This window comes from Pristiophorus japonicus, unplaced genomic scaffold (genome assembly GCF_044704955.1).
Source record: "Pristiophorus japonicus isolate sPriJap1 unplaced genomic scaffold, sPriJap1.hap1 HAP1_SCAFFOLD_360, whole genome shotgun sequence".
NCBI classification, from domain to species: domain Eukaryota; kingdom Metazoa; phylum Chordata; class Chondrichthyes; family Pristiophoridae; genus Pristiophorus; species Pristiophorus japonicus.
Window position 1 is genome coordinate 80,120 of NW_027253435.1, and position 24,767 is coordinate 104,886.

Consider the following 24,767-nt stretch of genomic DNA (forward strand, 5'->3'; position numbering starts at 1 on the left):
AGGCACGAGAACGCTTCAACAGAGAAAGGAAACACAAGTTAACTACTAATAAAGAGGAAAAAATACGCATTAAGATCTATTATTTTGTCCCTGCCTTATCTCACTTTTCCCATCCTAAACTTGTAAAGCCATCAATAGCACTCAAGGCACGGTGGAAGAAAAGCTTTTCCAAAAAGAAACAAAAAGGTGCCCAAGATAAGCACTACTTGCAGTCCAAGTCAAGCTGTCTAATACAATGGATCATCTGTATCACTATTCATTACTGAGGACATTTGCTTTAAATTCATTCTCAGAATGTAGGCGTCACTGGCAAGGATGGCATTTATTGCCTATCCTTAGTTACCGTGAGTAGGTGGTGGTAACTGAGTGGCTTGCTCGGCTCCTTCAGAGGGAGTCAAGCCCATTGGTGTGGGACTGGAGTCACATATAGGGCAGATCGGTCAAGGACGACAGGATTCCTTCCCTAAAGGACATGTGAACCATTTGGGTTTTTACAACAATCCAACAGCTTTATGGTCACTAACTTTCTGTTCCAATATTTTTTTTTCAAAACTGAAATTAAATTCTCAACCTGCACTGGTGGGATTTGGGAGCAGTCATAAACAGGCATCAGTCTGTAACCATGGGACAACGAGTGGTTTAAAAGCTGCACAGCACTCAAACATCCAATTATAACCTCAGGCCAATCAAACATCCAATAATAACCACATGCCAGTCAAACATCCAATAACCACCGCAGGCCAGTCAAACATCCAATAATAACCACAGGCCAGTTAAACATTCAATCATAACCACAGGCCAGTCAAACCTCCATCATAACCTCAGGCCAGTCAAACCTCCAATCATAACCACAGGCCAATCAAACATCCAATCATAACCACAGGCCAATCAAACATCCAATCATAACCACAGGCCAATCAAACATCCAATCATAACCACAGGCCAATCAAACATCCAATCGTAACCACAGGCCAATCAAACATCCAATCATAACCACAGGCCAGTCAAACATTCAATCATAACCACAGGATAGTCAAACTTCCAATAATAACCACAGGATTGGCTCTCAAACTTCCCATAACAGAAATACAGTAAACAGTGAGGACAATAGTAACAGACTTCAGGAGGACAGAGACAGACTGGTGAAATGGGCAGACACATGGCAGATGAAATTTAAAGGCAGTGAAGTGTGAAGTGAATCATTTTGGTAGGAAGAATGTGGAGTGGCAAGTTGAGAAGGCTGTTAAAAAGGCAGACAGGATCCTGGGGTTCACAAATAGAGGTACAGAGTACAAAAGCAAGGCAGTTATGTTAAACCTTTATAAAACACTGGTTAAGCCCCAGCTGGAATATTCTGGGCACCACACTTTAGAAAAGATGTCAAGGCCTTAGAGAAGGTGCAGAGGAGAGTTACTAGAATAGCACCAGGAATGAGGAACTTCAGTTACCTGGATAGATTGGAGAAGGTGGGATTGTTCTCCTTAAAGCAGAGAAGGTTATGGGGAGATTTAATAGAGATGTTCAAAATAATGAAGGGTTTTGATAGAGTACATAAGGAGAAATGGTTTCTGCTGGCAGGAGAGTCGATAACCAGAGGACACAGAATTAAGATAATTGGGAAAAGAACCAGAGGTGGCAAGAGGAAGTTTTTTTATGCAGCCGTTGTTGCGATCTGAAATGCACTTCATTGAAAGGGTGGTGGCAGCAGGTTCAGTAACTTTCAAAAGGGAATTGGATAAATACTTGAAGGGGGAAATGTGCAGGGAATCTGAGGAAAGAGCAGGGAAGTGGGACTAATTGGATAGCTCTACTAAAGAGGCGGTGCACGCACGATGGTCCAAACGGCCTCCTTCTGTGCTGTGTCAGTCGATGATTCTATAAACCAGTCAAACAGCCCAGAGGCCAGTCACTTAAACAACCCATAATAACCACAGGCGAATTCAACATCCTATAACAACCGCAGGCCAGTCACTCAAACATTCCATAATAACTACAAGTCAAAAACAGGCTAATAACTGCAGGCCAATCACTCAATACTATTAATACTATCAATACTAATTTTACTTTAATGTATTACACTTCTATTGTCATTTTCCAAATAAACAGAAACTCAGCTCCTAAAAGATGCTTTAGTCTGCAGCTGCAGAGGGACAGAATATACACTCCTCCAAATCTTTGAATCATTTGTAGTTTTAAACCAGTGGTCCCTTTTATTAAGGAGATTAATTTGGGAACTCTTGGAATATTGTAGGGTGAAGTCAGTCCATTGGCAGAGCACTGCAGTAATTTCATCTGATTGATACGACACTTTCTGACATCTGGGTCTCACGGCAGTTCAGAAACTGATCCATTCTGCTATTTAATAGCCAATGTTAAAACTGGAATTTTTTAAACAGTCGCTGAACTCATTTAGGAAAGTAATAATTATGGAGCCAAGCTATATTTAATCAGATACTCTGCTAAAAGGATACATTTAAATTATTTACTTTTGATTCCTGGTCTCACACCAGGCTGCAGCCACTGCCCAGAAAGTGCAGTAAGAAATATTTGACAATTTCTCTCCACACCATGCCCTCCTCCCTGCCAGTTGGGACCACCCATTGTGATAGAAAAATATCTTGGTGCTATGAGCAGTTGCTTTCAGATAGGCATCAGGCTCAGCTCACTTCGTATGATGCCAATGGATCACTACCTTAGCCACAGGCTGGGAACAACCGAGTCGTAAGGCTGTAGCAAAACATTCAATAAAACAGCCCCGAATTAGACACAAGACTGTGTTAGACATGGGACAGAGATTATGGATACATTATTTGTTTAATTAAGCATTCACTCCTCCCCTTTCTAGATCTCCCAGTGCCATGCATCATCCCTGGCCAAACCAGAGAGCATGTCTACATCACTCTGTAATCACTGTGTTAAATTGGCCCAGGGTGTCTTGCCCCAATCTGCCCGTAGAACAATCTGGACTGGTAACACACGTGGCAGCCATGAACGCAGGGTCTATACATCTGTGGCACAGGTATTCCAATGCACTGTATACTTGCCCTGAATATGCACACAGAGCTGTGGAATAACTTATTAGGAAGGTCATTGAAGACAAATGGGTACAGAAGGCAACTAAATGCGTTTCTGATGAGAGAAGGATATTTTCAAGAATATTGAGAAGGGAGATGGTTGGAACTGGTCCGTGAAGAAAGAATGGGCTTGTTGGACCCAAAAGACCGTTCCCAGAATTTAAAAATACTCTTTAATGACTTAATAAGAGATAATTTGCAGCCGAGACCGGAGAGCACCTGAATGCATCTACCAAGGATGCTCTTCAACCTTCAATTCTATTAAAAATTATTTTTTACAACTTTAGGCCAGTGACTTGCTGTAGGATTAGAGGGTATGCACACCTGCGGCAAAATGATTATACTGTGATTGCATAGGTGTGTGTCTGACCAGCATCATCATCAAATCTCCATCGAGAAGCACCACAACAGAGCAGAGAGAGGAACGGTTGCTGGAATTTACATCTATCCCAAAAAGGAAACCCTAAAAGCAACTGCATTCTCGTCTCCAACAGTCCCTGTTTTTGTTATGCCAACAAGATGAAGTGGCGCTGGGGGCCCAATGGCATGAGAAGTGATGCTAGTGGGTGAGGCGCTGAGAGTCCATGGTACAGATTGTTAGCTGTTTCAAGTCACTGACCTGACTCTCCCTCTTACAGTTTAAAAAGCTAACTTTATTCATGCCTCGATCATTGCTTTTCATTTATCCAAGTAACCCGGACGTGTTGCCTTTGGAAGTTCACAGTGCACTTTATAGTTGTGCAGCAGTGTGTCAAAAATTAACCACTGATGTTATCTCTGGCAAAATCTTATCTTCAGGAAATCAAGGACAGTCCATCACGCTTTTATGAGACAAGCATTTATGAAGGACAGAGTGTTATCCAAAGAAAACATATATACATCTGCACAACTGCTCATTAATAGTGTCATCAGCACATTAAAAAAAAGTTTAGTTATTCCTTCAACACAGAGTTTTATTAAAACGCATCGAAACACTACTACAAGAGACACAGCTAAAACACCACAGGATGGGTCACATCACAAGGACCTAAAAATAAAATACAGTCAATTTCACTTGGGGTTTAAATTTGTATCTAGGGTTGCATTGTTTGAGACATTCTATTTGCCTAAAGATTCTTCTGTGGCGTTTGCTCAGGATAGACTGTGGTTTGAAGTATGTCTGGGATGATGTGTTGCTAACCTGGCGTGTCTCTTTAGGCCCAATGCACTATTATTCCTTGTCAGATCCAGCTCATTGTGGCTGCTTGCAAAGTGTGGAAGGCTACTTTTTAGCTGCTTGTAAATTTTTGGCTCAGGATCAGTCTTCTTCTTTCCAAGTCAGTGATTGCTACAGATACAAAACCAAGGGCAACATTTTGGATTGTCATGCCTGAAGTACAGCCAGACCCAAGAATGTTATAGATAGACTGTTGGGTTACTTGTGTAGCTCCAGTAAATATATCATTGCAAATGGTAATCTTGAACTTGTACTCCATGGGGAAAAGAACCATTTCCAGGTTGTACTGTTTGTAATATTTGTTTCTGATGATTATCTGCTCTCATAGACTGCCAGCCCTGATTTTGTAAATTTGTTCTTGGGACGAGGCTGGATTTATTGGCCATCTCTAGTTGCTTTGAGAAGGTACTGGGACACCTTATAGGCAATGTTCCCTTTAAACAATGCGGTCATGTGGCCGTGCAGCGCTCCAGGGGTCCCACACAGCCGGTGAGCTGGCTTTTAAATTGAAAAAAACACGCATTCGTGGACTTTTGAATGGGACGTGCAGCCCATTAAAGGAGCCACGCGGCCCCCCAAAAAAATTACGGGGAACATAGCTTACAGCAGCAACTATTTTTACAGCCGCGTAGCTTGCTAGGTTACTTCAGGGGGCATTCAGACGCGATCATTAGATGTGGGGCTGGAGTCACATGCAGAGCAGACTGGGTAAGGACAGCGGGTTCCCTTCCTTGAACCAGTTGGGTTTTTACAACAGTCCGGGGACATTCATAAGCATTTTCTCCCGGTGCCAGCTCACAATTACCAGATTTATTGAATTAAATTTCATAACTGGTTATGGGGAAGTTCAGGGCCTCCATGTTACTAGTCCAGTACCATAACCACTGCACTACAATACCCATCCTTTGGCTTAAATGAGAGATGGAGAAGACTGGGCCTATATTCTCTGGAGTTTAGAAGACTGAGAGGTGATCTCATTGAAATGTATAAAATTCTTGGAGGGCTTGACAGGGTAGATGCAGGGAGGATGTTTCCCCTGGCTGGAGAGTCTAGAACTAGAGATCATAGTCTCAGGATAAGGGGTCGGCTATTTAGGACGGAGATGAGGAGAAATTTCTTCAATCAGGGTAGCGAATCTTTGGAATTCTCTATCCCAGAGGGCTGTGGATGCTCAGTCATTGATATATTCATGACTGAAATAGATAGACAGATAGATTTTTGAGCACTAAGGGAATCATAGAAACATAGAAAATAGGTGCAGGAGTAGGCCATTCAGCCCTTCAAGTCTGCACCACCATTCAATAAGATCATGGCTGATCATTCCCTCAGTACCCCTTTCCTGCTTTCTCTCCATACCCCTTGATCCCTTTAGCTGTAAGGGCCATGTCTAACTCCCTCTTGAATATATCCAATGAACTGGCATCAACAACTCTCTGCGGTAGGGAATTCCACAGGTTAACAACTCTCTGAGTGAAGAAGTTTCTCCTCATCTCAGTCCTAAATGGCCTACCCCTTATCCTAAGACTGTGTCCCCTGGTTCTGGACTTCCCCATCATCGGGAGCATTCTTCCTGCATCTAACCTGTCCAGTCCCGTCAGAATCTTGTAAGTTTCTATGAGATCCCCTCTCATCCTTCTAAACTCCAGTGTATAAAGGCCCAGTCGATCCAGTCTCTCCATCCCGGGAATCAGTCTGGTGAACCTTCGCTGCACTCCCTCAATTGCAAGAGCGTCAAGGGATATTAGATGGGTGGGAAAGTGGAGTTGATCTTATTGAATGGCAGAGCTGGCTCGAGGGGCCGTATGGCCTCCTCCTGGCTCCTAATTCTTAGGACCTCCTACAATTGTCAAAAACACGGTTCTCGTGATTTGAGCAGGGCAAATGTTGACAATCGTTCTCTCTGAAACTATCAGAAGTCTCCTTACCAACCCCGAATCTAGTGCTCCTAGCTGGGAGATGAGCTACGGCCCTATGCATGTTGGTGTTTCCATACTGAAGACTCATTTTGAAGTGGGAAGTATGGGTGCGTGGATGAACATTTACGGATTTCTGTGAATTGACTGTATTTTCCAGATGGGATTTTTTGTTGTTCCGAACCAATGTGCTGGCCCCCATTGATGGGTACGACTCATCGGTTGAAAGCTTCTGAACTTACATCATTCCAAAAGTCTACCAATGAAGATGAAGAGGAAGAAGACAGAGAATCCTATTCCAATAGTGAAATAGTAGCATCACAGAGGGGGAAGGAAGAAATTAAATAAAAAACAATGAGAAACTATTTCAGAGCTAATTCATTAGTAATGTCACTCACTTATCCAGGAACACAGCAAGAACAATTAAACTAGAAACAGGTTAAAACACCTGAAAACAGATCACGCTTCAGGGGGCGGGGAACAAAATTGCAGATAAATGTCGGTACAATTTGATTTACTCACTTCGAATTGATCCAGAGGAGAGGCAGGTGTATTCAAAAATGCCAAGAAAGAATTCTGTGAGTCTTGGTGCTTTACACCTAGAAAAACAGCAAGTTTTTTTTAAACTTCAAGAAATATTTAGCCTGTGCTTTTTCTGTAGGACCATTCCACCTGCACAAGACGGCCACAGGAGCGAACACCACAGCAAGTTTTTTAAAAAAGGAATGGCTTTACACTTACATTTCAGCAACTGCAATTTATCATCCTTCCACAAGAAAAAAAGTATTTAAAATACTAATTTAGCTTAAAACCAAATTTTAACATTTCAGCAATGGATAGAATCTGGACACTTGATTGGTTACACATTTTCATGAATTATATTTTTATCAAAACATTGTCATAAAACATATACAACCTGACACACCCATGTCATATTACATAGAATTAGTAACCACACAGCTAAGGGAGAAACATGTGGATTAAAAGACAATATTACAAAGTGTATAACAGACTCCAGCTCCCTAAATGTGTCATCTTTACTGCACATCAGGGAAACCAAATGATAAAAGGTGCTAATTTAAGAGGGTACATTCAATCTTCATTAGGAATAAGCTAAGGAACTAAGCTTGGCTAGTGCCAAGTATTCTGAGGCAGCCTGTTGCCAAACAAAAATAATAAATGTTCTACTTGCACATCAACCAGTAACATGGAAATTCGCTGAATCTACGACTCAATTATATTTTTGTGTTTTTTTTTAGAATCCACAAAATTACTTCAACCAGCACCAATTCCAGTTACCAACATAATGCGTGACTCTCAACCATCACCAATTTTTATTACACAATAGACGAGTTTTAAAGTATCCCAGAATCTAGCTTACTCGCTTGGCACCATTGGTTAATTTATATAATTTTAGAAATACAAAAGGATTGCTGGTCTCTGGTATCTTCAAGAAGAAGGACAAAAACAAAACTGAAGTACAGGTTAGGTCTGTGGCCAATTGCCCTGTGCGCCCATACCCTTATCTGCTTTTATTTCCTCCATTTCCTTCTTGAGTTTTTCGATTTCAGTAAGCAGCTCCAGGTTTCGCTTGTCACCGTCTTGCAATTTGCTGGAACAAAAAGCGAAGAAAAAGTGTATTTTTAAGGATCAGAAACCTTTGAGAAGAGGGACCACGTAACCAGCCAAATGGAGAGTGCCTATCCAAGCCATACCCAGGCATTGGTATGAACATTGAGAGAGTCAGAGACAGCAAAAGGCCATTCAACCCAAGGAGACTTGTACCTCCAGTGCCCAATTCCCCCAACTTCACATCAAACTGTTTCTTGACCGAACCCAACATTCTTGCCTCTTTTTCTTACCTGGTAGATTACATTAAACATTTATCCTTATGATAACTGGCTTAATATATGCTCTTCATGAACTCACCATTTATGTTCTTTTTACCATACCTTAAAATTAGGTGGGTTAACTGTCTATCCCATTTGTGTGGGGAGCGGGGGTGGTGGGTGAGTACTGAGTAGGGTGCATCAGGGCTCAGTACTGGTACCACTATGGTTTCTAATTTAGATAATTGTGGATTTAGAAACCACAATTCTGATAGTGCAGTTCCAATTGTGTCTATTGGAAGAAACAAGTTTGAAGGGTTGAATGGCCTTTTCTCTGCAGATTTGATATTCTTACAATGATTAAGGTTGTGCACTTATATATAAAAACAATGAAAGGCAGATCCCCTTGTTCATTACAGTCATGTGATTACCAGCTCTGGCTACTTGTAAAGTACAGGAAATTATATTCAAGAGAAACCTGAAGAATTATAATCAACTTTGATGACGTGCAACCTTCTGCCTGTCTCAGAACAATGAATGGTTTTTGTTCCAGGACTGTATGAATGTAGGATTAACTATGCATGTCTCTCTCTGTCTTCCTGTAGACCTGGGAGAAATAGCAATGAGTCTTCAGCTGATAATTCCTTCCAAGAGGGCGATACTAAAGTTTGAAGAGTGCTCGCACACTGTGCTAGAACGGGAGGGCACTGGTTTGTGCAGGTGCCCACATGATCAACTACCGATCTCGGCTGTGCCATTTGTGGGAAGCTCTGAGCACACTCAGGTACTACCTTAAAGGAGAGGAGCCAATGCATGGGTGGACATGTGGGCTGCTCTTGGGTCCAGTCCATCATTCAGTTACACAGGGACACTGGCCGATGCCTGGCAGTGGGCTGCCTCCTCGCCCTCTTGGATAGTAAGCGATATACAGAGGTTTCATGCAAAGAAAATCTAAAATAACTCATTAAAAAAACACATTCTGAGCACCCATGATCCCATAGTGCTGCATTCGGGTTGCTTTGTGGGAATAAGCAAGAACCTATAAAATCAGATTTATTGCCAATTCAGGTGCTTTTAAAAAAAAATTTCAGTTTTAGTTTGGCATCAAAGCCGGCAGAAAACAGTAATTTCAGAGAAAAATCTGTAAAAAAAAAAAAAAATCAGTATTGCATAACATCACGATATTTACATTGTACATTAATGATTTAGACGAGGGGATTAAATGTAGTATCTCCAAATTTGCGGATGACACTAAGTTGGGTAGCAGTGTGAGCTGCGAGGAGGATGCTATGAGGCTGCAGAGTGACTTGGATAGGTTAGGTGAGTGGGCAAATGCATGGCAGATGAAGTATAATGTGGATAAATGTGAGGTTATCCACTTTGGTGGTAAAAACAGAGAGACAGACTATTATCTGAATGGTGACAGATTAGGAAAAGGGAAGGTGCAACGAGACCTGGGTGTCATGGTACATCAGTCATTGAAGGTTGGCATGCAGGTACAGCAGGTGATTAAGAAAGCAAATGGCATGTTGGCCTTCATAGCGAGGGGATTTGAGTACAGGGGCAGGGAGGTGTTGCTACAGTTGTACAGGTCCTTGGTGAGGCCACACCAGGAATATTGTGTACAGTTTTGGTCTCCTAACTTGAGGAAGGACATTCTTGCTATTGAGGAGTGCAGCGAAGATTCACCAGACTGATTCCCGGGATGGTGGGACTGACCTATCAAGAAAGACTGGATCAACTGGGCTTGTATTCACTGGAGTTCAGAAGAATGAGAGGGGACCTCATGGAAACGTTTAAAATTCTGACGGGTTTCGACAGGTTAGATGCAGGAAGAATGTTCCCAATGTTGGGGAAGTCCAGAACTAGGGGTCACAATCTGAGGATAAGGGGTAAGCCATTTAGATGAGGAGAAACTTCTTCACCCAGAGAGTGGTGAACCTGTGGAATTCTCTACCACAGAAAGTAGTTGAGGCCAATTCACTAAATACATTCAAAAGGGAGTTAGATGAAGTCCTTACTACTCGGGGGATCAAGGGTTATGGCGAGAAAGCAGGAAGGGGGTACTGAAGTTTCATGTTCAGCCATGAACTCATTGAATGGCGGTGCAGGCTAGAAGGGCTGAATGGCCTGCTCCTGCACCTATTTTCTATGTTTCTATGTTTCTATGATATGCCAAGACAAGAGATCATTCTTTAAATCTTCTTTAAAGAATGGTTAACTTAATGATTAAACATTAACCAGCCATGAGGTGTATGGAATAACTGGGATCTTTAGTTAGATCCCTGTCATTCCATACACCTCATGGCTGGTTAATATTTTAATGGTCACACTGACTAATGGTGACCCCATATTCCTATACTTCAAATGTTAATTGGCTGTGAAGCGTGTTGGGTCGTCCTGAAGTCTGTGAAAGGCGTATATAAATGCAAGTCTTACTTTCCTTCTTTCATGGGCACACTTTATGGCCGTTCTCAGCTGCTTAAACCCCAGCGTGAGCAGTGAGAGAGAAGCTGGTTAAACAGGCTTTAAGCAGTATGATCAGTAACATCAACAAGTGAACTTATGCAAGTGAGTTTCACCTCCAGAACTTGGCAGTGAAAGTAGGGTCCCAGGATGCATATGTTGGTGATGTCACTGCACATGTCACACACATACACCATCTGGTATGTGAATGTTCAGGCTTTTCAAAGAACAAAATTGTTTCTTTCCCGATCAACCACAGAAGAATCCGGAAATCTATCAGTGGAAATCATTTTTTTTTAATGATTTGAAATGATTCTAAACAAAGGGTTATTTTAACTGGCTTTTACTCAGCCCCAACAATGGTTTATTTAGTTTGTGGACTTGTGGAAAGCGGTCATATTTTTATGGCGGTTAGCTGCATTTGGTTCCAGCATTGCTGTCTGCTCATAACTTAAAACTACAGCAGGACCGGTCACACACTGTAAAAGGCTGTTTCCTTCAGGGTGGAAAATATCTCAGAATGTAAACACTCCTCCAGCCTTACAATCGTCCGAGATCTCTGCACTCCTCCAATTCTGACCTCTTGCGCATCCCTAATTTGAATCACTCCACCATTGCAGCCATGCCTTAAGCTCTGGAATTCCCAATATCTCCTTATGTGGCTTGGTGTCAAATTTTGTTTGATAACGCACTTGTGAAGTGCCTTGACACGTTTCACTGCCGGTGCTATATAAATGCAAGTTAATGTTGTTGACAGAGCTGGTTAAATATTTTACTTAAAATACAGGAGAACGCATGAGGCAGCATGTGCAAGATTACAGTGGCTGATATACATAACATAGGCCGCGGGGCTGGAGAACGCCAAAGATTCACAACCCTCTGAATGAAGAGATTTCTCCTCTTCTCAGTCCTAAATGGCCGACCCCTTATTCTGAGACTGTGACCCCTGGTTCTGGACTCTCCAGCCAGGGGAACCATCTTCCCTGCATCTACCCTGTCAAGCCCTGTAAGAATTTTGTATGTTTCAATGTGATCACTTCTCATTCTTCTAAACTCTAGAAATTATAGATCAAGCCTACTCAATCTCTCCTCATAGGACAATTCCCCCAACCCAGGAATCAGTCTGGTGAACCTTCTTTGCACTCCCTCTATGGCAAGTATATCCTTCCTTAGGTAAGGAGTCCAAAACTGTACACAATATTCCAGCTATAGTTTCACCAGGGCCCTATATAATTTCAGTATCAACAAAGTTGACACCAAGCCACTTATGAAGATACTAGGACAGATGACCAAAAAGCTTGATCTAAGAGGTAGTGAGGTAATGAGCATCTTCAAGGAGGAAAGAGAGGTAGAAAGGCAGAAAAGTTTTGTGCAGCGATGAAAATTGGGGATGCGCAAGAGATCAGAATTTACTACTTTTATAAAACATTGGTTAGGCCTCAGCTAGAGTAGTGTGTCTAATTCTGGGCACCACACTTTAGGAAGGATGTAAAGGCCTTGGAGAGGGTGCTGAAAGAGATTTACTGGAATGGTACCAGGGATGAGGAACTTCAGTTATGTAGAGAGACTGGAGAAACTAGGGTTGTTCTCCTTCGAGCAAAGAAGGTTAAGAGGAGATTTGATAGAGGTGTTCAAAATTACACAGAGTTTTGATGGAGTAGATAGGGAGAAACTGGCAGGAGGGTAGGTAATCAGTGGGCACAGATTTAAGGTAATTGGCAAAAGAACCAGAGGAGGGATGAGGAGAAATCCTTTTACGCAGCAAGTTAGGATCTGGAATGCACTGCCTGAAAGGGTGGTGGAAGCAAATTCAATAATAATTTTCAAAAGGGAATTGGATACATACTTGAAGGGGGAAGAAATTGCAGGGCAATGGGAAAGAGCAGGGGACAGGGACTAATTGGATTGCTCTTGCAAAGAGCCGACACAGGCACGATGGGCCAAATGGTCTCCTGCTGTGTTGTATGATCCTAATTGGAAGAGCACAGAGCTCTTGGAGGGTTGTAGGCTGGAGAAGGTTAAAGAGATACAGAGCAGTGATTCTGTAAACTAAATTCGGATTGCGCAGTCTGAGCAAATACAATGTACCTGATTTCCCAGGGTGCATCAGCACCAGCTAGCTACCTTGAGAATATTGTAGCAGTTTCTGCTCAAAAGTTTTTCAAAATATAAAATCTGTGTTTACGTAACATATATATTGCGCTTTTTAAAAAAAAAACAAAGACTTTAAAAAAAAGTTACATGCGTGTGAAAAAGAGAGACTACTGATTACATATTTGCTGCAGCTTTTGTTTGATGCTGTATAAACTTTAGAAAGTGCATTAAGCTCCAGAGGAGAGAGAGAGACAGAGCAAGAGAGTGAAAGCAAATGACAGAGAGAAAAAATGAATGAGGGAGAGAAACAAATGAGAGAGAGAGAGAGAGAGAGAGAGAGAAATAGCAAATGAGTTTTCCGCTTTGTAATTGAGCTCATTTATCAAAAGAAATTTAAATTTTGAAGCAAACTGCCTCTAATAATCTCACCTAATTATCACTTGTTATGCTGCATTAGAAAATATAAATGATCTAATTAATAAAAGCTATGTGGCTACGTTTGGGATTTTCTGACCAATTATCCACAGATAGAATAGTTGGGTTGTTAAGCAAAGTATATTTGGTCATGTGTAGAAAAAGACACATCTGCACAAAAGGTGGTTAATATGCTGATGGAGGTTGCTTTCCCCCAAAGATTTTCAACATGAAGCAATTTGTTAGTTTATCTTGATAATCGATAAAACCTCAGAATCACGAAGACGGATAATAAAACATGGTGATGTGAAAAGCAAGTACTTGAGGCAAGGTCAAATATAATGCTGAGGTGTAAGCTTTTGGCTGGGAGTAATTGCGGGGACACAAAAGCAAAATACTGCGGATGCTGGAATCTGGAATAAAAACAGAAAATGCAGGAAATCTCAGAACTGACGAAGGGTCATCCACAGATGCTGCCTGACCTGCTGAGATTTCTAGCATTTTCAGTAATTGCGGTGAGGCTGGCCCCTACATCATGCTACCGGGGAGCAGGTGGGCAGCATTCGTGGTCGAGTGGCCAGGTCTGTTGAGTATCCAGTCCAGTGGGTCAGACATAGGGGTTGAGCTGAGACCCAGACTTATCTTTCTCCTCCCTAATCCTAGCACCGAGGCCCAATTGTATGGCCCCTGCCACTATCCCAAATAATTTCAGTTAATTAGCAGAGCAGGAGTTAAACGTGGCTCCTTCCTGGGCTGTATAGCTCAGATACTCACTGGAAGTCATCTGAAGAGTTCTTACTCCTAACTTTCTAAATTGTTTTGCTCGTGTCCCTGGTGTTTGACCCTTCAACATACTGATCCATTAGCCTCGATCAGTTTGGTCAACCTCCTTTATATCTTTTGAAATCTTCGACTGACTCACGGTTTATACAAAATACTGGAGATACTAAGCGACTGCTAAATATATTCTCACTCATTAAAAACCTACAAATCACTTGTCAATTAAGATGGAAAAAAGTTAATGGTACTATTACTATTAATAAACATCAGTTCCACAGGATTCTTTCAATATTATATTAAAGGTCTATCGACTGACATTTGAACTCTGTTCTCAAGTAGGCTGTTCTCTATATCCTGTGACAAAATAGAGCATTTCTGTATTATATTTTAATTGAAACTAAACAGACAGATTAAATGTGATTTAAAATTTGGCTTCAAGCAGTGCTATCTCTGGGGGAAACTCCTGACTGTTACTGTTGCCACGGAGACCAAAACACATACTTGGCTGTACAATGGGAGATATTGGTCGTGGATGGCTCCACTCGTGTCAACATCGCTTCAGTAATTAATTGAAAGGCTGCTAGGTGGCTGAGAAGGTGTTAACGTGTGCAGGTTGACAGATGGGGAAGTAGTAAAATTCAATCACAGATATCCGAACCATTAAAATGTGATGTTTGTGGGGAGTCAGTAATACCCAACATTAACATCTTTCCCCACGATGTGCGAGTTCTGCCTGACAACCACAAAAGGCACGTTTTTCTAATTTGAAAGGATTGCTATGGCTAAAGGTACAGCTCTGATTAGTCTGGCGATCTGAACTGCGTGGATTGAGAGCCCATGTCATCCCACACACAACGTCACAACTTGAAGGTCTACAAGGAATTGCTTCATCCACGAGCCCGGTCTCTTTCCAAGACATGTAGGAAATACATTCCAAAATATATTCTTATACTTGTGTGCTAATTCTATCGTTCTTGTTTTAAGTATGATGCTTTCAGTAATTGCTGTATCTTACTGCTTCTGTGAATTATTCAATTTGTAAATAAATCCAGCTTGTACACTTCGGTCTGGCATTTTCTTCCTATCAAAAGGAGCAAGGAGAAAGTGTCAGGTTCTAGCACAATTTCCAATGGCCAACGGTATGATGAAAGGGACATTTTTAATGCTGAGCATGCTATCTCAGACACAGCTTGTATATGGTTGCAAATTTCTTCTCATAGGGCACTCAGTCTTCTTATGGAAACTGCCTTGTAGTTTTGAATACTGGTGAAAGGTATTGGGAGAAGGTCGAACCATAACTGGGACAAGCAGGCAGTTCTTTCTTTGCACATATTTCTATGTAATTCTGTGAACTCACCACTCAGTAGATATGCTGGCTGCTTTGACCTTATTAAGCTCGTCCTGGATTGTCTGTTTTGCTCGGATTTCTGCATCAAGTGCTGACTGTAGCTCTAATCGGGCTGACATGTCCACTTTCTGGGACCGGCGCATCTTCCATGGCATATCCTAAGAGAGAGATATAGAGACAGAGAAAGATAGAACGAAAAATACAGAGATAAATAGAATGAAATATATAGAAGGATTAAGAGAAAGAGAGAGAGGCATTTGTTACTAATGTGTTACAGTACATTCTGTCAATTAGTTCCTTGAAGGATGAAAACAACTCCCATGACACATCTCTTTCACAGACAGTCAGAATTTGCCATCAACAGAGAGACGTTCCAGCTGAGGCTTAGCTTCCAACTCAAGCCAGGCTGCAGACAGAAGGACAAGCCTACCTGGAGAAAACTTCTCCTTAGAAATGGAGGTGATGCCAAAAAATTGGAGAATGACAAATGTTACACTCTTGTTCAAAAAAAGGTGTAAAGATAAACCCAGCAACTATAGACCAGTCAGTTTAACCTCGGTGGTGGGAAAGCCTTTCGAAACGATAATCAGGGACAAAATTAACAGTGGACAAGTGTGGATTAATTAAGGAAAGCCAGCATTGATCTGTTAAAGGCAAATCGTGTTTAACCAACTTGATCGAGTTTTTTGGTGAGATAACAGAGAGGGTTGATGTGGTGTGCATGGATTTCCAAAAGGCATTCGACAAAGTACCACATAATAGGCTTGCCAGCAAAGTTGAAATCCATGGAACAAAAAGGGACAGTGGCAGCATGGATAAGAAATTGGCTAAGTGACAGGAAGTAGTGGTGAAAGATTGTTTTTCGGACTAGGGGAAGGTATACAGTGGTGTTTCCCAGTAGTCGTTACTAGGACCACTGCTTTTCTTGAATATATATTTATGACTTGGATGTGGGTGTTCAGGGCACAATTTCAAAATTTTGCAGATGACATAAAACTTGGAAGTATAGTGAGGAGTATAGTGATAGACTGCAAGAGGACATAGACAAGCTGGTGGAATGGGTGTTTCATATGTTCATAAAAGCATTGGACTGCAATAAAAAGGGCTAGTGGATTTTAACAGCCAAGAGTTGATTAAGAAAGATCCTTACTGTTGCTCGTGCTCCTAAGCTGGAATTTCTCAAGGACTCCAACTCCTCAGTCATCTTGGTTGCCAGTGCCTGAAGGTAGCCTCGAGCATCTTTCTCATCACTCACCCTGTTAACAACAAATGCAATAAATCACACTAATGCACAAGAGGATCCCAACTCAGAGATGAATCTGGTTACTTTTTGTAAAGCCACTTAAGTGACTGAGGTAACTAATAAAACAGATGCAATATTCACTTTTAACCATGAACGGCAGAGAAAATGAGCAAAACTGATGATGCTATATTTAACAGTACATTTTAGGTAACATTTCATGAGATCCATGCTCAGACAGTGAGTGCCCCAAGCAGCGAGCAGAAAGGCAAGTTTAAAACCAGTATACTCTAATTCATTACAAACTATAGAACTCTATTCTTCATTACATATTGTCAAGCTCTATATATCATCACACAACAGGAAACTTCACAGTGTGCCATGGAAGCGCCGATACCTGAAAGCCAATTCTCCACCTTCTTAATTATCCAGAAGAATTTTCTTTGGACAGAGCTTTGTATGAGCTATCACCTTTTTATTTGTCTCGGAATGTGGGTGATACTGGCAAGGCTGCATTTATTTACCATCCCAAGTTGTCCTGGTTTTTCCCCTCTCGAGCTAATCCATTCAGAAACCAGAGTTCTCCCCACAGTATCTAACGGGTTTTTGTCTCCACTGCTCCTGCTGGAAGTTCATTCCATGTGTTGATCAGTCTTTGTGTGAGAAAGAAATTCTTGATATCAGTCCGAGATTTACCTTTTCATTTCACTGCCGCAATTCAGTTTGAAGTCATGTTCTACTCACACCTCTTCTATACTGTTTACTATCTTACATGGTCCCCTCGTAGCTAACTTTTTTCAAGAATGTATAGCCCAAAAACAGGGGTAAAATCTCTCTTTGCTTTGTTGATTACTGGTTGCAGTGATGCAACACACTAAGTACTACAACTGCACAACAAATTAAAAATTAACTACTGACAAAAGAATATTTTTAGAGCCAAAGATTTTCTTCATTTTGTTACTTCAACGTCGTTTTCAGTCAGATAGTTGTAGCTGAAAGGCTCCAGTGACCAGGAGGTGGCACTAGATGACTACGTTTCAAAGCTGAAGACTGCTTAAATCCATGGGCACATCAGACACTGAAGCAGCCTTGAACAGAGGCATTACAAGGTGTGAAATCAGTTTCAATGGTCTGTGCCGATTTAGATGTTTAATAGGAAGGATATAAAGGGCTTATTTTAAATCCAATAAAAGTAGCATTGCATTAAAGCATGTGGGTTGTTCAATAAACTCTGTGTTGCAATAAGGGGAATATCCGTAAAATAAAAATGAACACAATTACAAAAACCTATCATTTCAAATCATTAAAAATATATGTATACTCAATCTACAAAATGCCATTCATCGCCTGTCACAGTTAAAACATACACATCAGTCTCTGTTTATTCAGTATATGATGTTGTCGTGCGAACGGAGACCTGATTCAAAAAAGGGCAGGATTGGGTACTAAATGTTCCTGGATATACGGCTTCATAGCTAGAGGATTTGAGTATAGGAGCAGGGAGGTCTTACTGCAGTTGTACAGGGCCTTGGTGAGGCCACACCGAGAATATTGTGTTGAGTTTTGGTCTCCTAATCTGAGGAAGGACGTTCTTGCTATTTAGGGAGTACAGCGAAGGTTCACCAGACTGATTCCCAGGATGGCAGGACTGACATATGAGGAAAGACTGGATCAACTGGGCTTGTATCCACTGGAGTTTAGAAGAATGAGAGGGGATCTCATAGAAACATATAAAATTCTGACGGGATTGGACAGGTTAGAGGCAGGAAGAATGTTCCCATTGCTGGGGAGTCCCAGAACCAGGGGTCACAGTCTAAGAATAAGGGATAAGCCATTTAGGACCGAGATGAGGAGAAACTTCTTCACTCAGACAGTGGTTAACCTGTGGAATTCTCTACCGCAGAGAGTTGTTGAGACCAGTTTGTTAGATATATTCAAAAGGGAGTTAGATATGGCCCTTACGGCCAAAGGAGTCAAGGGGTATGGAGAGAAAGTAGGAAAGGGGTACTGAGGATGAATGATCAACAACAATCTTATTGAATGGCAGTGCAGGCTCGAAGGGCCAAATGGCCTGCTCCTGCACCTTGTTTCTATGTTTCTGTGTGTTCAGGAAAGATAGGGAAGGAAAAAAGTAGGTAGTGTGCAGTATTATAATAATAACTACTTTTATTTATACAGGTTTAACGTCCGAAATCCGGAGTTCCGGAATTCGTAATGTTCCAAAATCCGGACACCGGGACGATCCGTGGCGGAAAATCACGCACAGGCATCTTCCATCCTTCAAAATGAAGTTCAGGACCTGGAACATCAGGACCCTCTCGGATAGCCCCAACAGTGATAGACCGGAACGCCGCACGACTATTGTTGCTCGGGAGCTCAGACGCTTTGACGTTGACATCGCCGCCCGAAGTGAGACCTGGCGGGCAGGGGAAGGCCAGCTCAAAGAGCCAGGTGGTGGTTACACCTTCTTTTGGAAGAACGACGCCACCTTTCTGGAGTTGGTTTCGCCATCAAGAATGAGCTGGTGGGCCGTCTCAGAGACACCCCTGCGGGATTAGCGAGCATCTCCTGACTCTCCCAGAACCAGTGCATCACAGTCATCAGCGCGAATGCCCCAACATTCGACGCAACAGATGAGACCAAAGAGGAATCCCACTCCAGTCTTGAACATTCCCTGTCCCAATCTGATCCTCCTTGGTGGCTTCAATGCTAGCGTCGATAAGGACACAGACCTCTGGGGAGGCGTGATCGGCAGAGAGGGGGTAGGGAAAACCAACTCCAGCGGTACCCCGCTCCTGACAAAATGCCGAGAACATGACCTTGTCATCACCAACACCTTGTTCCGTCAGAGGGACAAGTACAAGGCATCATGGCAATACCCTCGATCCAAGCACTGGCATCTGCTCGACTACATCATCGTTCGTGAGAGGAACCGCATCACACGCCCCATGACAGGAGCGGACGTTTGCTGGACGGACCACTGCCTAATCCGCTCCATCATTAACATCAATATAGCCCCAAAAAAGCGACACCAACAGAAACAGAAACAATGTCGCAGAAAAATCAACGCTGGGGCACTCAAAGACCCAGTTAAGAAAGCCCAATACAGCCAGCGCCTCACTGCCAGCCTGGCGACCCTCGATGCCCCTGAGACGCAGAGTGCCCACAGCATCTGGTCTACCCTCAAGGCCTCCATAACCAGCGCCTGCGAAGTGATGCTCGGTACTGAACCAGGAAACACCAGGACTGGTTTGATGAGAACGACCAGGAGATCCAGGAGCCAATAAAGTGCAAGCTCAAGGCATTTCTCAACCTGAAGCAGCAACCCAATGCGGGAACAGCAAAGCAGCTCTACAGGCGGCTGAAAGCCGAGGTCCAACAAAAAACCCGTGACCTAAAGAATAGTTGGTGGGTGGAGAAAGCACAGGAGATCCAGCAGCTGGCTAGCAACCATGACATGCGAGGTTCCTTCAGTGCAGTCAAGGCAATCTATGGCCCAAGCACTCAAGGCCCCACCCCAATGCTGGCCAAGCACAGAGAGGCACTCATTAAGGACACCAAGGCAGTCATGACCCGCTGGAAAGAGCACTTCCAAGATCTCCTTAACGGAGACTTTGCCTTCAACTCGAGTGTCCTCAACTCCATTCCACAGCATGCTACCCACCACCATCTCAGCAAAACCACAGCCCTGCACAAGGTAGAAAAAGCCATCCATGAGCTCAAGAACAATAAGGCATCAGGAGCAGATGGAATCCCCGCCGAGGCACTAAAGTATGGTGGAGAAGCACTATTGGCATAAATGCATGACCTCATCTCTCTTATCTGGAAGGAGGAGAGCATGCCAGGACATCTCAGAGATGCCTTAATCGTGACCATCTTCAAAAAAGGGGACAAGTCCAACTGCGGTAACTACAGAGGAATCTCCCTGCTGTCAGCCACTGGGAAAGTCATTGCAAGAATCCTCCTCAATCATCATCTCCCTGTGGCTGAAGAGCTCCTCTCAGAGTCGCAATGTGGATTCTGTCCACTAAGGGGTACAAAAGACATGATCTTCACCGCGCAACAACTGTAAGAGAAATGCAGAGAACAGCACGAACCTGTGTACATGGCCTTCTTTGACCTCACAAAGGCCTTTGACACTGTCAACCATGAGGGTCTATTGAGCGTCCTCCTCCATTTCAGCTGCCCCCAAAACTTTGTCGCCGTCCTCCACCTGCTCCATGTTGACATGCAAGCCGTGATCCTGACCAATGGATCCACCACAGACCCATTCCACGTCCGGAACGAAGTCGAGCAGGGCTGCGTTATCGCACCGTTTTTCTCAATCTTACTTGCTGCAATGCTCCATCTCACTCTCAACAAGCTCCTTGCTGGAATAGAACTAAACTATAGAACCAATGGGAACCTGTTCAACCTTCGCCATCTCCAGGCTCGATCCAAGGTTGTCCCATTCTCTGTCATCAAACTACAGTACGTGGACGACGCTTGCATCTGTGCAAACACAGAGGCTAAACTCCAAGCCATCGTCAACACCTTCAATGAGGCATACGAAACCATGGGCCTTACGTTAAACATCCGTAAGACAAAGGTCTTCCACCAACCTGACCCCGCCACACAGCACTGTCCCCCCGGTCATCAAAATCCACGACGCCACCTTGGACAACGTGAACCATTTTCCATACCTCGGGAGCCTACTATCAGCAAGGTCATACATCGATGACGAGGTCCAACACCGCCTCCAGTGTGTCAGTGCAACCTTTGGTCGACTGAGGAAGAGTGTGTTTGAAGACCAGGACCTTAAAGCTGGCACCAAGCTTATGGTCTACAGGGCAGTAGTGAAACCCACCCTCCTATATGACTCAGAGACATGGACCATATACAGCAGACATCTCAAAGCTCTGGAGAAGTATCACCAATGCTGCCTCCACAACATCCTGAAAATCCGCTGGGAGGATAGAAGCACCAATGTCAGTGTTCTCATTCAGGTCAACATCCCCAGCATCTAAGCACTGACCATGCTTGACCGCATGCCCAATGCGAGACTCTCTAACCAAGCGCTCTACTCAGAAGTCCTACACGGCATGCGAGCCTCAGGTGGGCAGAGGAAACGCTTCAAGGACACCCTCAAAGCCTCCTTGATAAAGTGCAACATCCCCACCGGCACCTGGGAATCCCTAGCCCAAGACCGCCCAAAATGGAAGAAGAGCATCTGGGAGGGCACTGAGCACCTTGAGTCTCGTCGCCGAGAGCATGCAGAAATCAAGTGCAGACAGCGGAAGGAGCGTGCATCAAATCAGGCTACCCATCCACCCTTTCCTTCAACCACTGTCTGTCCCCACCTGTGGCAGAGACTGTAATTCCCACCTGAGAACTCACTTTTAGAGTGGAAGAAAGTCTTCCTCGATTTCAAGGGACTGCCTATGACTCACCAATAACCTGCTCACCGTTGCCCTATTTGGGTTCCGCCAGGACCACTCGGCTCCAGACCTCATTATAGCCTTGGTCCAAACATGGACAAAAGAACTGAATTCCAGAGGTGAGGTGGGGGTGACTTCCCTTGACATCAAGGCAGCATTTGACCGAGTGTGGCATCAAGGAATCCAAGTAAAGCTGAAGTCAATAGGAATCAGGGGGAAAACTCTCCACTGGCTTGAGTCACAAAGGAAGATGGTTGTGGTGGTTGGAGGTCAATCATCACAGCCCCGGGACATCCCTTCAGGAGTTCCTCAGGGCAGTGTCCTCGGCCCAACCATCTTCAGCTGCTTCAACAATGACCTTCCCTCCAGCATAAGGTCAGAAGTGGGGATGTTCGCTGATGATTGCACAGTGTTCAGTTCCATTCGCAACTCCTCAGTTAATGAAGCAATCTGTGCCTGCATGCAGCAAGACCTGGACAACATTCAGGCTTGGGCTGATAGGTGGCAAGTAACATTCGTGCCACACAAGTGCCAGACAATGGCTATCTCCAACAATCGAGAATCTAATGACCACCCCTTGCCGAATCCACCATCAACATCCTTGGGGGGGGTCACCACTGACCAGAAACTTAACTGGACCAGCAATATAAATACTGTGGTAATAAGAGCAGATCAGAGGCTGGGTATTCTGCAGTGAGTGTCTCACCTCTTGACTCCCCAAAGCCTTTCCACCATCTACAAGGCACAAGTCAGGAGTGTGATGGAATACGCTCCACTTGTCGGGATGAGTGCAGTTCCAACAACACTCGAGCAGCCCAGATTGTTAGATGTTAGTGAGGAGGACTTAGCAGAGTCGAATGGGCTGGGTGTGCTATTATTGTGTCTGAAGCCGGTGCCTAGGTCGTGCCGGGTGGTCTGTCCGGTTTTATGCTCATTATTGCTTTACGTAGTGGTTTGTTACAAATGAGTGGCTTAGTAGGCCATTTCAGAGGGCAGCTAAGAACCAACCACATTGCTGAGAGTCTGGAGTCCCATATAGGCCAGGTCAGGTACGGACGGCAGATTTCCTTCCCTACATTAGTGAACCAGATGGGTTTTTAATGACAATCTAATAGTTCATGGTCACCATTACTCATACTAGCTTTTTATTCCAGATTTATTTGGTTGGCTGAATTTAAATTCCCCAGCAGCTGTGGTGGATTTTGAACCTTCGTCTCTGGATCATTAGTCTAGGCCTCTAGAGTACTTGTCCAGTAACATAACCACCATGCCACCATTCCCGTTAATGTAGATAAGTCACCAGGACTGGATAGGATGCATCCTAGAATGTGGAGGGGTTAAGGTGGAAATTGAGGAGGTATTGGCCATAATCTTCCAATCCTCCTTAGATATGGGGGTAGTGCCAGAGGACTGGAGAATTACAAATGTTACAACCTAGTTCAAATATCGGGTGCAAGGATAAACCAGCAACTACAGACCAGTCAATTTAACCTCAGTGTTGGGAAAGCCTTTAGAAACGATAATCAGGGACAAAATTAACAGTGACTTGGACAAGTGTGGATTAATTAAGGAAAGTCAGCACAGATTTGTTAAAGGCAAATCATGCTGAACTAACTTGATCGGGTCTTTTGATGAGATAACAGAGACGGTTGATGAGGGTAATACGGTTAATGTGGTGTACATGGACTTCCAAAAGTTGTTTGATAAAGTGCCACATAATAGGCTTGCCAGCAAAGTTGAAGCCCATGGGATAAAGGGGACACAAAATTGGCTAAGTGAAAGGAAACAGAGTGGCGATGAACGATTGTTTATTGGACTGGAAGAGGTTATACAGTGGTGTCCCCAGGAGTCGTTACTAGGACCACTGCTTTTCTTGATGTATATTAATGACTTGGACTTGGGTGTACAGGGCACAATTTCAAAATTTGCAGATGACATAAAACTTGGAAGTATAGTGAACAGTGAGGGGGAGAGTGATAGACTTTAAGAGGACATAGATAAGCTGGTGAAATGGGCGGACACGTGGCAAATGAAATAGAAAACATAGAAAAAACATAGAAAATAGGTGCAGGAGCAGGCCATTCAGCCCTTCTAGCCTGCACCGCCATTCAACGAGTTCATGGATGAACATGAAACTTCAGTACCCACTTCCTGCTTTCACGCCATACCCCTTGATCCCCCGAGTAGTAAGGACTTCATCTAACTCCCTTTTGAATATATTTAGTGAATTGGCCTCAACTACTTCCTGTGGTAGAGAATTCCACAGGTTCACCACTCTCTGGGTGAAGAAGTTTCTCCTTATCTCGGTCCTAAATGGCTTACCCCTTATCCTTAGACTGTGACCCCTGGTTCTGGACTTCCCCAACATTGGGAACATTCTTCCTGCATCCAACCTGTCCAAACCCGTCAGAATTTTAAACGTTTCTATGAGGTCCCCTCTCACTCTTCTGAACTCCAGTGAATACAAGCCCAGTTGATCCAGTCTTTCTTGATAGGTCAGTCCCACCATCCCGGGAATCAGTCTGGTGAATCTTCGCTGCACTCCCTCAATAGCAAGTATGTCCTTCCTCAAGTTAGGAGACCAAAACTGTACACAATACTCCAGGTGTGGCCTCACCAAGGCCCTGTACAACTGTAGCAACACCTCCCTGCCCCTGTACTCAAATCCCCTCGCTATGAAGGCCAACATGCCATTTGCTTTCTTAACCGCCTGCTGTACCTGCATGCCAACCTTCAATGACTGATGTACCATGACACCCAGGTCTCGTTGCACCTTCCCTTTTCCTAATCTGTCACCATTCAGATAATAGTCTGTCTCTCTGTTTTTACCACCAAAGTGGATAACCTCACATTTATCCACATTATACTTCATCTGCCACGCATTTGCCCACTCACCTAACCTATCCAAGTCACTCTGTAGCCTCATAGCATCCTCCTCGCAGCTCACACTGCCACCCAACTTAGTGTCATCCGCAA

At 43.5% G+C, this 24,767-nt stretch overlaps 1 protein-coding gene across 1 annotated transcript in view; it reads right to left on the bottom strand.

Annotated features, from left to right (window-relative positions):
• LOC139250262 (serine/threonine-protein kinase MRCK alpha-like) overlaps window positions 1-24,767 on the bottom strand; it is a gene marked incomplete at its 3' end in the record, with an annotated part of 472,269 nt that overhangs the window by 37,728 nt on the left and 409,774 nt on the right. Inside the window, exons 19-22 of the mRNA XM_070872760.1 lie at window positions 16,285-16,390; window positions 15,144-15,292; window positions 7,724-7,815; window positions 6,726-6,802 (exon numbers count right to left, since the gene is read on the bottom strand). Of these exons, the coding sequence (XP_070728861.1) occupies window positions 6,726-6,802; window positions 7,724-7,815; window positions 15,144-15,292; window positions 16,285-16,390 (424 nt within the window). The remainder of the gene's footprint in view (window positions 1-6,725; window positions 6,803-7,723; window positions 7,816-15,143; window positions 15,293-16,284; window positions 16,391-24,767) is intronic.